At 41.6% G+C, this 15709-nt stretch overlaps 1 protein-coding gene across 1 annotated transcript in view; it reads left to right on the plus strand.

Moving 5' to 3' along the window:
- TKT (transketolase) overlaps positions 1-15709 on the plus strand; it is a 106287-nt gene that overhangs the window by 42020 nt on the left and 48558 nt on the right. Inside the window, exon 6 of the mRNA XM_053720747.1 lies at positions 7388-7506. Within this exon, the coding sequence (XP_053576722.1) occupies positions 7388-7506 (119 nt within the window). The remainder of the gene's footprint in view (positions 1-7387; positions 7507-15709) is intronic.

Raw genomic sequence — 15709 nt, forward strand, 5'->3', positions numbered from 1 at the left:
TTTCCTTCTTAATATAAGGAGTGTCCACAGCATCATTCCTTACTGTTTGGAAATACGAACCTGGCCACCAGGAGGAGGCAAAGATACCCCAGCCAAAGGCTTAAATACTCCTCCCACTTCCCCATAACCATAGTCATTCTTTGCCTTTCGTCACAGGAGGATGGCGGAGAATTGTCAGAAGGAGTTTTAAGTAGTCTTGTCAGCCTCTCAGTGAGAGCATTGATGAAAGTCTGGAGATGCAGGGAGAGTCTTTCTGGGAACCCATCCAGACTGTCTGCTAACAGCTCCTAAGCAATCAGTGTTGACGAGTTTCACTGAGTGCTTGTTCTCACTCAAGTCCATGTCAGGAGCGATGCTACAAGACTGTCACACTTCAGAGACCATGTTTCTGTTCCACAACATGTATTCTGGTAAGATCATTTCAATTTTTACATGTGTTGAAGACGCTAGAAGACAGGGTCACAGTGTGGCTCCTTTTATCTTAATAGAATCATGGGTTAATATCTCCTGAGGGGGATTATTGAACAGTGGGGATTAATCAAATGTGATGCTTTGATTTTATGCTGCTTTATGTGTGAGATTTTATTGGGCTCATAGGCTATTGTTATGTGGCTGGAACATACAGGTTTTATTTTCACTTTGAGTGCTGCGCAGCTTGTAGCATGGCATGCTTTTTCTCATAGGGGCGGTCCTGCTTTACGCACCATGTGACCGGGAGTGGTCTCGCTTGCATTTCCTCTTTCCTGTCTGAGCTTTCCGAGCTGGCTGTGAGAGAAGACGCTTTTTCTCTGTATTGTTTAGGTCTCTAGGAGGTGGTGAGGGTATAAAGGTGTCGTTTTTTATTGAAACATAAAGATTGTTTACCTCACCCTGCTAAGCGCAAGCAAAAGGTTAAACATAGCTCTCCTGCCCCGGGTCATCTTGTAATTTGTTGGATTTAATTGCTATGTCTCAGTTATCCGAGGATGAGTTGTCCTCTGATGCTTCAGAGGGGGAAATTTCTGGGACGGAGTCTGCTGCCTCTAAGCCTCCTGCTGCGGAGGAACCAGCCTTTAGATTTAAGATTGAACACTTATGTTTTCTTCTAAAGGAAGTCCTGTCTACATTAGAGGTTCCAGAGGCCAAGCTGCCTGATGAACCTTTGATTCCTAAATTAGACAGAGTTTACAAGGACAGGGTAGTGCCTTTAACTTTTCCTGTGCCTGTAAAGATGGCAAACATTATTAAGAACAAGTGGGATAGAATTGGATCTAACTTTTCCCCTTCATCTTCCTTTAAAAAATTATTCTTGGAGTTGTGGGATTCCGTCCCTAAGATGGATGGCGCTATCTCCACACTTGCCAAGCACACTACTATCCTGCTTGAGGATAGCTCGTCGTTCAGAGCCGATGGATAAAAAGATGGAAACTCTTTTAAGAAAAATGTTTCAACATACAGGTTATTTGTTTCATCCGGTAGCGGCGGTTGCTGGAGCAGCTATCTACTGGTGCGACTCCTTATCGGATCTAATCGAGGTGGAGGGTCCTCTCGGCATTATCCAGGAAAAAATGAAGGCCTTGAGAATTGCTAATTCTTTTATCTGTGATGCTAACTTGCAGATTATTCGCTTAAATGCTAAAGCTTCTGGCTTTTCGGTTCAGGCCCGCTGGGCTCTCTGGCTGAAGTCCTGGTCTGCGGATATGACTTCTAAGTCCAGACTTCTTTCTCTCCCTTTTTAAGGGAAAGATTTTATTTGGTCCAGGCCTGGACTCCATTATCTCAACGGTTACAGGGGGCAAGGGTGCCTTCCTACCGCAAGATAAAAAGAACAAGTCTAAGGGACAAGTTTCTAATTTTCGTTCTGATAAACGACACCAGTCCTCAGCTAAGCCCAAGCAGAGCAAGAAGCCCGCCGAGACTAAATCGGCATGAAGGGGTGGCCCCCGATCCGGCTCTGGATCATGTAGGGGGCAGACTGTCGCTCTTTTTAGATGCTTGGTTAAGGGACGTGCAGAATCCATGGGTCCTGGAGGTCATAGATCAGGGATACAAGATAGGTTTCAAATTTCTTCTCTCAAGCCTGTCTTTCAGATCAGAAAAGAGGAATGCCTTTCTGGAGTGCGTATGGGATCTGTCCTCCTTAGGAGTCATTGTCCCGGTGCCTATCGCAGAAAGAGGTTTGGGATACCATTCCAACCTTTTTGCGGTCCCAAAGAAGGAGGGAACTTTCCAACCCGGTTCTGGACCTAAAGTGATTAGTTCAGGAAGGACAGTACATGACCACTATAGATCTGAAGAATGCGTACCTTCACGTTCCAATCTACAAGGACCACTTCCGGTTCCTAAGGTTTGCGTTCCTGGACCAACACTTCCAGTTCATTGCACTTCTGTTTGGACTAGCTACTGCACCACAAATTTTTACGAAGGTTCTGGGGGCTCTTCTAGCCATTGCCAGAACCCAGGGTATAGCAGTAGCTCCCTACTTGGACGATATTCTGGTACAAGCACCATCTTTTTGTCTGGCAGAGGACCATTCTGAATCTCTCCTCTCTCCTTCGATCTCATGGATGGAAGATAAACTTAAAATAGAAGAGTTCTCTTATACCAAGCACCAGGGTGGAATTCCTGCGTACTATAATAGACTCCATAGACATGAGGATATTTCTGACAGACCAGAGATGTTGCAAGCTAGCTTCGAAGAGAAGGTCTCTTCGGCTTCCTTATCTTTTTAGTTAAAGGGCCATTATACACTCATTTTTTTCTTTGCATAAATGTTTTGTAGATGATCTATTTATAAAGCCCATAAAGTTTTTTTTTTTTTTTTAAATGTATAATTTTGCTTATTTTTAAAGAACATTGCTCTGATTTTCAGACTCCTAACCAAGCCCCAAAGTTTTATTTGAATACCGTCAGCTACCTTCTCCAGCTTGCTCCTGTTTGTGTAAAGGGTCTTTTCATATGCAAAAGAAGGGGGAGGGGGGTGTGTCTTATTTCCCACTTGCAGTGGGATTTCCAGCTACCTTTTCAACAGAGCTAAACTGAAAGCTTCTAAGTACGTTTTTAAACCATTTTGTACTGGATTTTTATATCAGTATCTGTGCATCTTATTCTTTATAGTAGTGTCTATTACATGCAGTTATATGAAAATGAGTGTATACTGTCCCTTTAAGGAGTGTTATCCGCTTAGCTTATGAGACAGCGGGACATAAACCTCCTCAGAGGATTGCGGCTCATTCTACTAGAGCAGAGGCGTCCTCTTGGGCCTTTAAAAATGAGGCCTCTATGGATCATATTTGTAAGACCTGGTCCTCCTTACATACTTTTTCTAAATTTTACAAATTTGGCATTTTTGCTTCAGCTGAAGCAGCTTTTGGGAGAAGAGTTTTGCAGGCTGTGGTCCCTTCAGATTAGGGTCCGCCTTTCTTTTTGTCCCTCCCGTTATCATTCAGTGTCCTCTAGAGCTTGGGTATCATTTTCCCAACAGTAAGGAATGATGCCGTGGACTCTCCTTACATTAAGAAGTAAAATCTATATTACATATATTATGTTTACCCCGTCCGTGTTCTCCTTGGGGCGTACCTCAAAATTTTGTGTTTCTTCTGGCACCATTTATACTCTGATATGTCTCCTACTGTTCCCTGTTCTCTCGGCAGAATGACTGGGGTTATGGGGAAGTGGGAGGAGTATTTAAGCCTTTGGCTGGGGTGTCTTTGCCTCCTCCTGGTGGCCAGGTTCGTATTTCCCAACAGTAAGGAAGGATGCCATGGACTCTTCTTATACAGAAGGAAATGAAATTATCTGCTAAGCATAATTTATAGGTTTTTTTTTTCTGTGGCTACAGAATGGATAACAGCCCCCAGTTAAATTCTGCTGCAAACTATTCTAAAGAATGAAGCTTTCCTATTTTGTGCATACATTGTAACCTTCCTCTGTCTGTCTGTCTCTCCCTCCATCTGTCCCTCTCTCCCTCCCTTCCTCTGTCTCTCCCTTCCTCTGTCTCTTCCTTCCTTCCTCCCTCCCTCCCTTCCTCTGTCTCTCCCTTCCTCTGTCTCTCCCTTCCTCTGTCTCTCCCTTCCTCTGTCTCTCCCTTCCTCTGTCTCTCCCTTCCTCTGTCTCTCCCTTCCTCTGTCTCTCCCTTCCTCTGTCTCTCCCTTCCTCTGTCTCTCCCTTCCTCTGACCCTCCCTCCCTTCCTCTGACCCTCCCTCCCTTCCTCTGACCCTCCCTCCCTTCCTCTGACCCTCCCTCCCTTCCTCTGACCCTCCCTCCCTTCCTCTGACCCTCCCTCCCTTCCTCTGACCCTCCCTCCCTTCCTCTGACCCTCCCTCCCTTCCTCTGACCCTCCCTCCCTTCCTCTGTCTCTTCCTCTGTCTCTTCCTCCCTTCCTCTGTCTCTTCCTCTGTCTCTTCCTCCCTTCCTCTGTCTCTTCCTCTGACCCTCCCTCCCTTCCTCTGACCCTCCCTCCCTTCCTCTGACCCTCCCTCCCTTCCTCTGACCCTCCCTCCCTTCCTCTGACCCTCCCTCCCTTCCTCTGACCCTCCCTCCCTTCCTCTGACCCTCCCTCCCTTCCTCTGTCTCTTCCTCCCTTCCTCTGTCTCTTCCTCCCTTCCTCTGTCTCTTCCTCCCTTCCTCTGTCTCTTCCTCCCTTCCTCTGTCTCTTCCTCCCTTCCTCTCTTCCTCTGACCCTCTCTCTCTTTGTCCGTCTCTCTCTCTCTCTTTGTCCGTCTCTCTCTCTCTCTTTGTCCGTCTCTCTCTCTCTCTTTGTCCGTCTCTCTCTCTCTCTATCTCCTTTTTATTAAACCAGCAAATAATTGTATTTGCTAACGTGGGGGGAAAAAAAACAACAACAAAAAAATCATCTAAGACTTGCTGGTCGAAGAGGCCAAAATAGGAGTTGAAAAGTTCAAGTCTGTTGAATAGAGAGACAAAAAAACTGCAGGGAAACATTTTCCGTTGCATTTGTAATTCTGCTATTAAATTTGGTTGATCATGTAAGCCAGTAAAAAGCTGCTAGAAAACTCAGTAAAAAGTCAAACAAATTGGCAACTGGAATGAACCCTGTGTCTATAGCAACAAATACATCCTACAAGATACATTTGGAGTTTTCCATCATATCATCCCTGTGGGAACAATATACCATTGTTGCAAACACAGCAGTTAATATTTTGTTCATATTCATTTTATGTTAGTGGGTTTTGTGTTTTATTTAGTTACCACAAAAACGACTTTGTGTGGCACTCCTTAGTACTTAAAGGGACACTGGACCCAATTTTTTTTTGTGTGTGTGTGATTCAGATAGAGCATGAAATTTTAAGCAACTTTCTAATTTACTCCTATTATCAAATTTTCTTCATTCTCTTGGTATCTTTATTTGAAATGCAAAAATGTAAGTTTAGATGCCGGCCCATTTTTGGTGAACAACCTGGGTTGTCCTTTCTGATTGGTGGATAAATCCACCAATAAAAAGTGCTGTCCATAGTACTGAACAAAAAAAAGCTTAGATGCCTTCTTTTTCAAATAAAGATAGCAAGAGAGCGAAGAAAAAATGATAATAGGAGTAAACTAGAAACTTGCTTAAAATGTCATGCTTTATCTGAATCACGAAAGAAAAAAATTGGGTTCAGTGTCCCTTTAAAATAAATTAAAACCATGTATATTTGTACCAAAATTTTAGTATATACAGTTAAAGGGACACTGAAACCAAATATTTTATTTTGTGATTCTGATAGAGCATGAAATTTTAAGCAACTTTCTAATTTACTCCTATTATCAAATTTTCTTCTTAATCTTGGCATCTTTATTTGAAAAGCAAGAATGTAAGCCCATATTTGGTGAACAACCTGGGTTGTTCTTGCTGATTGGTGGATAAATTCACCCACCAATAAACAAGTGCTGCCCAGAGTCTGAACCAAAAATTGTCTGTCTCCTTTGCTTAGATGCCTTCTTTTTCAAATAAAGATTGCAAGAGAATGAAGAAAATTTGATAATAGGAGTAAATTAGAAAGTTGCTTAAAATTGCCTGTCCTATCTGAATTACGAGAGAAAAAAATTGGGTTCAGTGTCCCATTAAATTAATTAATAGTAACCTAATTTTCTATGTAATTTTTATCTAAAATCTAATTTTAATCTATTTTATTTTACCATAAGTGTGAGTAAAATGTAATATGGCCTAGGGATGTACTGGAACCAAAAATAGGGCCGGGCATTTTAAGGCAGAGCAGCCTACTCTCCTCCTCTTTTTGGTTTACACTAAACCCAGTTTTTTTCTTTAATGATTAAGATAGAGCATGCAATTTTAAACAACCTTCTAATTTACTCCTATTATCAGTTTTTCTTCGTTCTCTTGCTATCTTTATTTAAAAAGCAGGAATGTAAAGCTTAGGAGCCAGCCCATTTTTGGTTCAGAACCCTGGATAGCGCTTGCTTATTGGTGGCTGTATTTAGCAAACCAATAAGCAATCATAACCCAGTTTCTGAACCAAAAATGGGCTGGCTCCTAAGCTTTACATTCCTGCTTTTTAAATAAAGATATTAAGAGAACGAAGAAAAGTTTAAAATAGGAGTAAATTAGAAAGTTGCTTAAAATGGCATGCTCTATCTGAATCATGAAAGAAAAAAAAATGGGTTTAGTATCCCCTTAACCATACCACAAAACTGACAAATATGAGGTACTAGTTTGATTTACAGAAACATTTAAAAGTTTGTAACACCCTTCTGTCACTGTATTTTGCAAATTGGTTGTCAATTTTTTTTATTGATTGCAAGTGACAATATGCTCTCTCCCTCCTGATGTATGTGCCACGTTATATTTTGGTATGTGGCGTCTGTTGTGAACGCATTTCAGTATGTAACATTGAAATATGGAGTTTGTGGATTAATTTTTTTTGTTACGGAATTTACATGGTGCACTGAACAAATTTCAATGTTCTGTGTGACTTTATTTAAAGGAACAGTCATCACAAAAATGTATTGTTTAAAAAGATAGCTAACGCCTTTACTACCCATTCTCCAGCTTTGCACAACCAACATTGTAATATTAATATACTTTATACCTTTAAACCTCTAAATGTCTGCCTGTTTCTAAGCCACTACAGACAGCCTCTAATCACATGCTTTTTATCTGCTTTTCACAACAGGAGAGTGCTAGTTCATGTAAGTCATATAGATAAAATTGTAATCACAAAGGTAAAACGTTTATTAATATAACTGTGTTGGTTATGCAAAACTGGGTAATGGGTAATAAGGGTATCTTTTTTTTTTTTCCCCCTTTGTTCTGACCTAATCATCTGCCTTGCTCGGGCTGTGGGTTCTATTAGCGCTGCGGAATCTGTTGGCGCTCTACAAATAGCTAATAATATTAATATTAGATATAGCACGTTAAATGCATGATTTCCTCTGTTTATCTTTCAGCTGGCATGCGATTGTTGTTGATGGGCACAGTGTAGAGGAGCTATGTAAGGCTTTCTCTGTCATCAGGAACAAACCAACTGCGATCATTGCCAAGACTTTCAAGGGCAAAGGCATTCCAGGTAAATGAGATGATTTCCTCCCCACTAGATGAAAAAAAACTAGATGAAGTCTTTAAACTTTTAAAGGGACACTAAGCTGTAATGAGCAAATTTTTAAAGGGACAGTAAAGTCCAAATTAAACTAAGCTAAATAGCGGTAACAGAATTCAAAACTGTTACACAAAAGTATATATTTGTAAAATGTAGGCATCCCAGGGTATTTACTTAGAGCTACTTTGACACTTTATATTTAACCCTATTATCGCCTAGAGCAGAAAATTATATATTATATATATAAAAAACTATAATTAAAAAAAAAAAAAAAAGAATCACATTTTTATAAATAAAATGATTAAAAAAAAATATTTTATCCATTGCAGCATGCTGGTATCAAGGCTGCATTTAAATGGACAGTCTAGTCAAAATAAAACTTTCATGATTCAGATAGGGCATGTTGTTTTAAACAGCTTTCCAATTTACTTTTATTCTCTTAGGCCTAGATTTAGAGTTTGGCGGTAGCCGTGAAAACCAGCGTTAGAGGCTCCTAACGCTGGTTTTAGGCTACCGCCGGTATTTGGAGTCACTCAAAAAAGGGTCTAACGCTCACTTTTCAGCCGCGACTTTTCCATACCACAGATCCCCTTACGTAAATTACGTATCCTATCTTTTCAATGGGATCTTTCTAACTCCGGTATTTAGAGTCGTGGCTGAAGTGAGCGTTAGAGCTCTAACGACAAAACTCCAGCCGCAGAAAAAAGTCAGGAGTTAAGAGCTTTTTGGGCTAACGCCGGTTCATAAAGCTCTTAACTACTGTACTCTAAAGTACACTAACACCCACAAACTACCTATGTACCCCTAAACCGAGGTCCCCCCACATCGCCGCCACTCGATTAAATTTTTTTAACCCCTAATCTGCCGACCGCCACCTACGTTATACTTATGTACCCCTAATCTGCTGCCCCTAACACCGCCGACCCCTGTATTATATTTATTAACCCCTAATTTGCCCCCCACAACGTCGCCGCCAGCTACCTACAATAATTAACCCCTAATCTGCCGACCGCAAAGCGCCGCCACCTACATTATAGCTATGTACCCCTAATCTGCTGCCCCTAACACCGCCGACCCCTATATTATATTTATTAACCCCTAATCTGCCCCCCTCAACGTTCCCTCCACCTGCCTACACTTATTAACCCCTAATCTGCCGACCGGAGCTCACCGCTACTATAATAAATGTATTAACCCCTAAAGCTAAGTCTAACCCTAACCCTAACACCCCCCTAAATTAAATATAATTTTAATCTAACGAAATAAATGAAATCTTATTAAATAAATTATTCCTATTTAAAGCTAAATACTTACCTGTAAAATAAACCCTAATATAGCTACAATATAAATTATAATTACATTGTAGCTATTTTAGGATTAATATTTATTTTACAGGCAACTTTGTAATTATTTTAACCAGGTACAATAGCTATTAAATAGTTAAGAACTATTTAATATTTACCTAGTTAAAATAATAACAAAATCACCTGTAAAATAAATCCTAACCTAAGTTCTAATTAAACCTAACACTACACTAGCAATACATTAATTAAATACAATATCTACAAATAGCTAAAATGAAATAAACTAACTAAAGTACAAAAAATAAAAAAGAACTAAGTTACAAAAAATAAAAAAATATTTACAAACATAAGAAAAATCTTACAACAATTTTAAACTAATTACACCTACTCTATGCCCCCTAATAAAATAACAAAGACCCCCAAAATAAAAAATGCCCTACCCTATTCTAAATTAATAAAGTTCAAAGCTCTTTTACCTTACCAGCCCTGAACAGGGCCCTTTGCGGGGCATGCCCCAAGAAGTTCAGCTCTTTTGCCTGTAAAAAAAAACATACAATACCCCCCCCCCAACATTACAACCCACCACCCACATACCCCTAATCTAACCCAAACCCCCCTTAAATAAACCTAACACTAAGCCCCTGAAGATCTTCCTACCTTGTCTTCACCTCACCAGGTATCACCGATCCGTCCTGGCTCCAAAATCTTCATCCAACCCAAGCGGGGGCTGGCGATCCATCATCCGGTGGCTGAAGAGGTCCAGAAGAGGCTCCAAAGTCTTCATCCTATCCGGGAAGAAGAGTAGATCCGGACCAGCAACCATCATCTTCCAAGCGGCATCTTCTATCTTCATCCGATGAGGACCGGCTCCATCCTGAAGACCTCCAGCGCGGATCCGTCCTCTTCTTCCGACGAATGACGGTTCCTTTAAGGGAAGTCATCCAAGATGGCGTCCCTCGAATTCGGATTGGCTGATAGGATTCTATCAGCCAATCGGAATTAAGGTAGGAATATTCTGATTGGCTGATGGAATCAGCCAATCAGAATCAAGTTCAATCCGATTGGCTGATCCAATCAGATTGAGCTCACATTCTATTGGCTGTTCCGATCAGCCAATAGAATGCGAGCTCAATCTGATTGGCTGATTGGATCAGCCAATCGGATTGAACTTGATTCTGATTGGCTGATTCCATCAGCCAATCAGAATATTCCTACCTTAATTCCGATTGGCTGATAGAATCCTATCAGCCAATCGGAATTCGAGGGACGCCATCTTGGATGACATCATTTAAAGGAACCGTCATTCGTCGGGAAGTCGTCGGGCAGGATGGATGTTCCGCGTCGGAGGTCTTCAGGATGGAGCCGGTCGTCATCGGATGAAGATAGAAGATGCCGCTTGGATCAAGATGGTTGCCGGTCCGGATCGCCTCTTCTTCCCGGATAGGATGAAGACTTTGGAGCCTCTTCTGGACCTCTTCAGCCACCGGATGATGGATCGCCAGCCCCCGCTTGGGTTGGATGAAGATTTTGGAGCCAGGACGGATCGGTGATACCTGGTGAGGTGAAGACAAGGTAGGAAGATCTTCAGGGACTTAATGTTAGGTTTATTTAAGGGGGGTTTGGGTTAGATTAGGGGTATGTGGGTGGTGGGTTGTAATGTTGGGGGGGGGGGGGTATTGTATGTTTTTTTTTTTACAGGCAAAAGAGATGAACTTCTTGGGGCATGCCCCGCAAAGGGCCCTGTTCAGGGCTGGTAAGGTAAAAGAGCTTTGAACTTTATTAATTTAGAATAAGGTAGGGCATTTTTTATTTTGGGGGTCTTATTTTTTGTACTTTAGTTAGTTTATGTAATTTTAGTTATTTGTAGGTATTTTATTTAATTAATGTATTGATAGTGTAGTGTTAGGTTTAATTGTAGATAATTGTAGGTATTTTATTTAATTAATTTATTGATAGTGTAGTGTTAGGTTTAATTAGAACTTAGGTTAGGATTTATTTTACAGGTGATTTTGTTATTATTTTAACTAGGTAACTATTAAATAGTTCTTAACTATTTAATAGCTATTGTACCTGGTTAAAATAATTACAAAGTTGCCTGTAAAATAAATATTAATCCTAAAATAGCTACAATATAATTATAATTTATTTCTTCTGTTAAGTGTGATCAGTCCACGGGTCATCATTACTTCTGGGATATTACTCCTCCCCAACAGGAAGTGCAAGAGGATTCACCCAGCAGAGTTGCATATAGCCCCTCCCCTCTACGTCACCCCCAGTCATTCTCTTGCACCCAACGACTAGATAGGATGTGTGAGAGGACTATGGTGATTTTATTTAGTTTATTTCTTCAATCAAAAGTTTGTTATTTTTTAATAGCACCGGAGTGTGTTATTCCTTCTCTGGTAGAGTTTGAAGAAGAATCTATCAGAGTTTTTACTATGATTTTAGCCGGAGTTGTTAAGATCATATTGCTGTTTCTCGGCCATCTGAGGAGAGGTAAACTTCAGATCAGGGGACAGCGGGCAGTTTATTCTGCAAAAAGGTATGTAGCAGTTTTTATTTTCTAACAATGGAATTGCTGAGAAAATCCTGCCATACCGACATTATATCATGTATGTATAATTTACATTTTAGTATTCTGGGGAATGGTACTTCACTGGAATTACACTGTGTATATAAGATTTTAGCCTAATAGAAATACAACAGGCTTTTTAATAATTCTTAATTATGTTAAACGTTTTTGCTGGAATGTAAAATCGTTTTCATTTTCTGAGGTACTGGGTGAATAAAATGTTTGGGCACTATTTTTCCACTTGGCAGTTGCTGGATCTAATTATGACAGTTTTTAATCTCTCTCACTGTTGTGTGTGAGGGGGTGGGACCTTTTTTGGCGCTTTTGCTACGCATCAAAAATTTCAGTCAAAAGCTCATTGTTTTTTCCTGCATGTTCCGGTTTATCTCTACAGAACCCAGGGATCTTCAAAGCTAATTTGAGGGAAGTAATCTAACAGAGCTGTAAGATTGTAGTTGACTGTGATAAAAAAACGTTTATTCTTTAACTTTTTTATGCCTCAGGGTTAGTTATTCTTGCTACTGGGTACAAGCCTTTACTAAGTTGCATTTTGTTTTACAAAGCTGATTGATTTCTTCTGTTATATATATTCAGTGCTTTTCAAGCACAGTTCGTTTTTTTTCATTGTATTTTACTTGTTTAGTATTTCCAAATTGCAAGTTTATTTGCTAGTTTGTTAAACATGTCTGATTCAGAAGATGAGACCTGTACTATTTGTACTAAAGCCAAGGTGGAGCCCAATAGAAATTTATGTACTAACTGTATTGATGCTACATTAAATAAAAGTCAATCTGTACAAATTGAACAAATTTCACCAAACAACGAGGGGAGAGTTATGCCGACTAACTCGCCTCACGTGACAGTACCTGCATCTCCCGCTCGGGACGTGCGCGATATGGCGACGCCAAGTACATCTGGGCGGCCATTACAAATAACATTACAAGATATGGCTACTGTTATGACTGAGGTTTTGGCTAAATTACCAGAACTAAGGGGCAAGCGTGATCACTCTGGAGTGAGAACAGAGTGCGCTGATAATGTTAGGGCCATGTCAGATACTGCGTCACAATTTGCAGAACATGAGGACGGAGAGCTTCATTCTGCGGCTGACGGTTCTGATCCAAACAGATTGGATTCAGATATTTCAAATTTTAAATTTAAGCTGGAAAACCTCCGTGTTTTACTAGGGGAGGTGTTAGCGGCCCTGAATGATTGTAACACAGTTGCAATACCCGAGAAAATGTGTAGGTTGGATAAATATTTTGCTGTACCAACAAGTACTGACGTTTTTCCTATACCTAAAAGACTAACTGAAATTATTACTAAGGAGTGGGATAGACCCGGTGTACCGTTCTCACCCCCTCCAATATTTAGAAAGATGTCTCCAATAGACACCACCACACGGGATTTATGGCAAACGGTCCCTAAGGTGGAGGGAGCAGTTTCTACTTTAGCTAAACGTACCACTATCCCGGTAGAGGATAGCTGTGCCTTTTCAGATCCAATGGATAAAAAATTAGAGGGTTACCTTAAGAAAATGTTTGTTCAACAAGGTTTTATATTGCAACCCCTTGCATGCATTGCGCCGATCACGGCTGCAGCGGCATTCTGGATTGAGTCTCTAGAAGAGAATCTTGGTTCAGCTACGCTGGACGACATTTCAGACAGGCTTAGAGTACTTAAGCTATCTAATTCATTCATTTCGGAAGCCGTAGTACATTTAATTAAACTTACGGCTAAGAATTCCGGATTCGCCATTCAAGCGCGCAGAGCACTGTGGCTAAAATCCTGGTCAGCTGATGTAACTTCTAAGTCCAAATTACTTAATATACCTTTCAAGGGACAGACCTTATTTGGGCCTGGTTTGAAAGAAATTATCGCTGACATTACAGGAGGTAAGGGCCACGCCCTACCTCAAGACAAAGCCAAACCTAAGGCTAGACAGTCTAATTTTCGTTCCTTTCGGAATTTCAAAGCAGGAGCAGCATCATCTTCCACTACTCCAAAACAAGAAGGATCTGGTGCTCGCTACAGACAAGGCTGGAGACCTAACCAGTCCTGGAACAAGGGCAAGCAGGCCAGGAAGCCTGCAGCTGCCACTAAAACAGCATGAATTGAGGGCCCCCGATCCGGGATCGGATCTAGTGGGGGGCAGACTTTCTCTCTTCGCCCAGGCTTGGGCAAGAGATGTCCAGGATCCCTGGGCGCTAGAGATAATATCTCAGGGATACCTTCTGGACTTCAAACACTCTCCTCCAAGAGAGAGATTTCATCTGTCAAGGTTGTCGACAAACCAAACAAAGAAAGAAGCGTTTCTACGCTGCATACAAGAACTATTGTTAATGGGAGTAATCCATCCAGTTCCACGGTCGGAACAGGGACAAGGGTTTTACTCAAATCTGTTTGTGGTTCCCAAAAAAGAGGGAACTTTCAGACCAATACTGGATTTAAAGATCCTAAACAAATTCCTAAGAGTTCCATCATTCAAAATGGAGACTATCCGGACAATTTTACCCATGATCCAAGAAGGTCACTACATGACCACAGTGGACTTAAAGGACGCTTACCTTCACATACCGATTCACAAAGATCATTACCGGTATCTAAGGTTTGCCTTTCTAGACAGGCATTACCAGTTTGTGGCTCTTCCATTCGGATTGGCTACAGCGCCAAGAATCTTCACAAAGGTTCTAGGTGCTCTTCTGGCGGTACTAAGACCGCGGGGAATTTCGGTAGCTCCTTACCTAGACGACATTCTGATACAAGCTTCAAGCTTTCAAACTGCCAAGTCTCATACAGAGTTAGTACTGGCATTTCTAAGGTCACATGGATGGAAGGTGAACGAAAAGAAAAGTTCACTTGTTCCACTTACAAGAATTCCCTTCCTGGGGACTCTTATAGATTCTGTAGAAATGAAGATTTACCTGACAGAAGACAGGTTAACAAGACTTCAAAGTGCTTGCCGCAACCTTCATTCCATTCAACACCCATCGGTGGCTCAATGCATGGAGGTAATCGGCCTAATGGTAGCAGCAATGGACATAGTGCCATTTGCTCGCTTACACCTCAGACCACTGCAATTGTGCATGCTAAGTCAGTGGAATGGGGATTACTCAGACTTGTCCCCTTCTCTGAATCTGGATCAAGAGACCAGAAATTCTCTTCTATGGTGGCTTTCTCGGCCACATCTGTCCAGGGGGATGCCATTCAGCAGACCAGACTGGACAATTGTAACAACAGACGCCAGCCTTCTAGGTTGGGGTGCCGTCTGGAATTCTCTGAAGGCTCAGGGACAATGGAGTCAGGAGGAGAGTCTCCTGCCAATAAACATTCTGGAATTGAGAGCAGTTCTCAATGCCCTCCTGGCTTGGCCCCAGTTGACAACTCTGGGGTTCATCAGGTTTCAGTCGGACAACATCACGACTGTAGCTTACATCAACCATCAGGGAGGGACAAGGAGCTCCCTAGCAATGATGGAAGTATCAAAGATAATTCGCTGGGCAGAGTCTCACTCTTGCCACCTGTCAGCAATCCACATCCCGGGAGTGGAGAATTGGGAGGCGGATTTCTTAAGTCGTCAGACTTTTCATCCGGGGGAATGGGAACTTCATCCGGAGGTCTTTGCCCAAATACTTCGACGTTGGGGCAAGCCAGAGATGGATCTCATGGCGTCTCGACAGAACGCCAAGCTTCCTCGGTACGGGTCCAGATCCAGGGATCCAGGAGCAGTCCTAATAGGTGCCCTGACGGCACCTTGGGACTTCAGGATGGCTTATGTGTTTCCACCCTTCCCGATGCTTCCTCGATTGATTGCCAGAATCAAACAGGAGAGAGCATCAGTGATTCTGATAGCACCTGCATGGCCACGCAGGACTTGGTATGCAGACCTGGTGGACATGTCATCCTGTCCACCTTGGTCTCTACCTCTGAAACAGGACCTCCTGATACAGGGTCCTTTCAAACATCAAAATCTAACTTCTCTGAAGCTGACTGCTTGGAAATTGAACGTTTGATTTTATCAAGACGTGGGTTTTCTGAGTCAGTTATTGACACCTTAATACAGGCCAGGAAGCCTGTTACCAGAAAGATTTACCATAAAATATGGCGTAAATACCTATATTGGTGTGAATCCAAAGGTTACTCTTGGAGTAAGGTTAGGATTCCTAGGATATTGTCTTTTCTACAAGAAGGTTTAGAAAAGGGTTTATCTGCTAGTTCATTAAAGGGACAGATCTCAGCTCTGTCTATTCTGTTACACAAACGTCTGTCAGAAGTGCCAGACGTTCAGGCTTTTTGT

The sequence above is a fragment of the Bombina bombina genome, chromosome 7 (assembly GCF_027579735.1).
Source record: "Bombina bombina isolate aBomBom1 chromosome 7, aBomBom1.pri, whole genome shotgun sequence".
NCBI classification, from domain to species: Eukaryota; Metazoa; Chordata; class Amphibia; order Anura; family Bombinatoridae; genus Bombina; species Bombina bombina.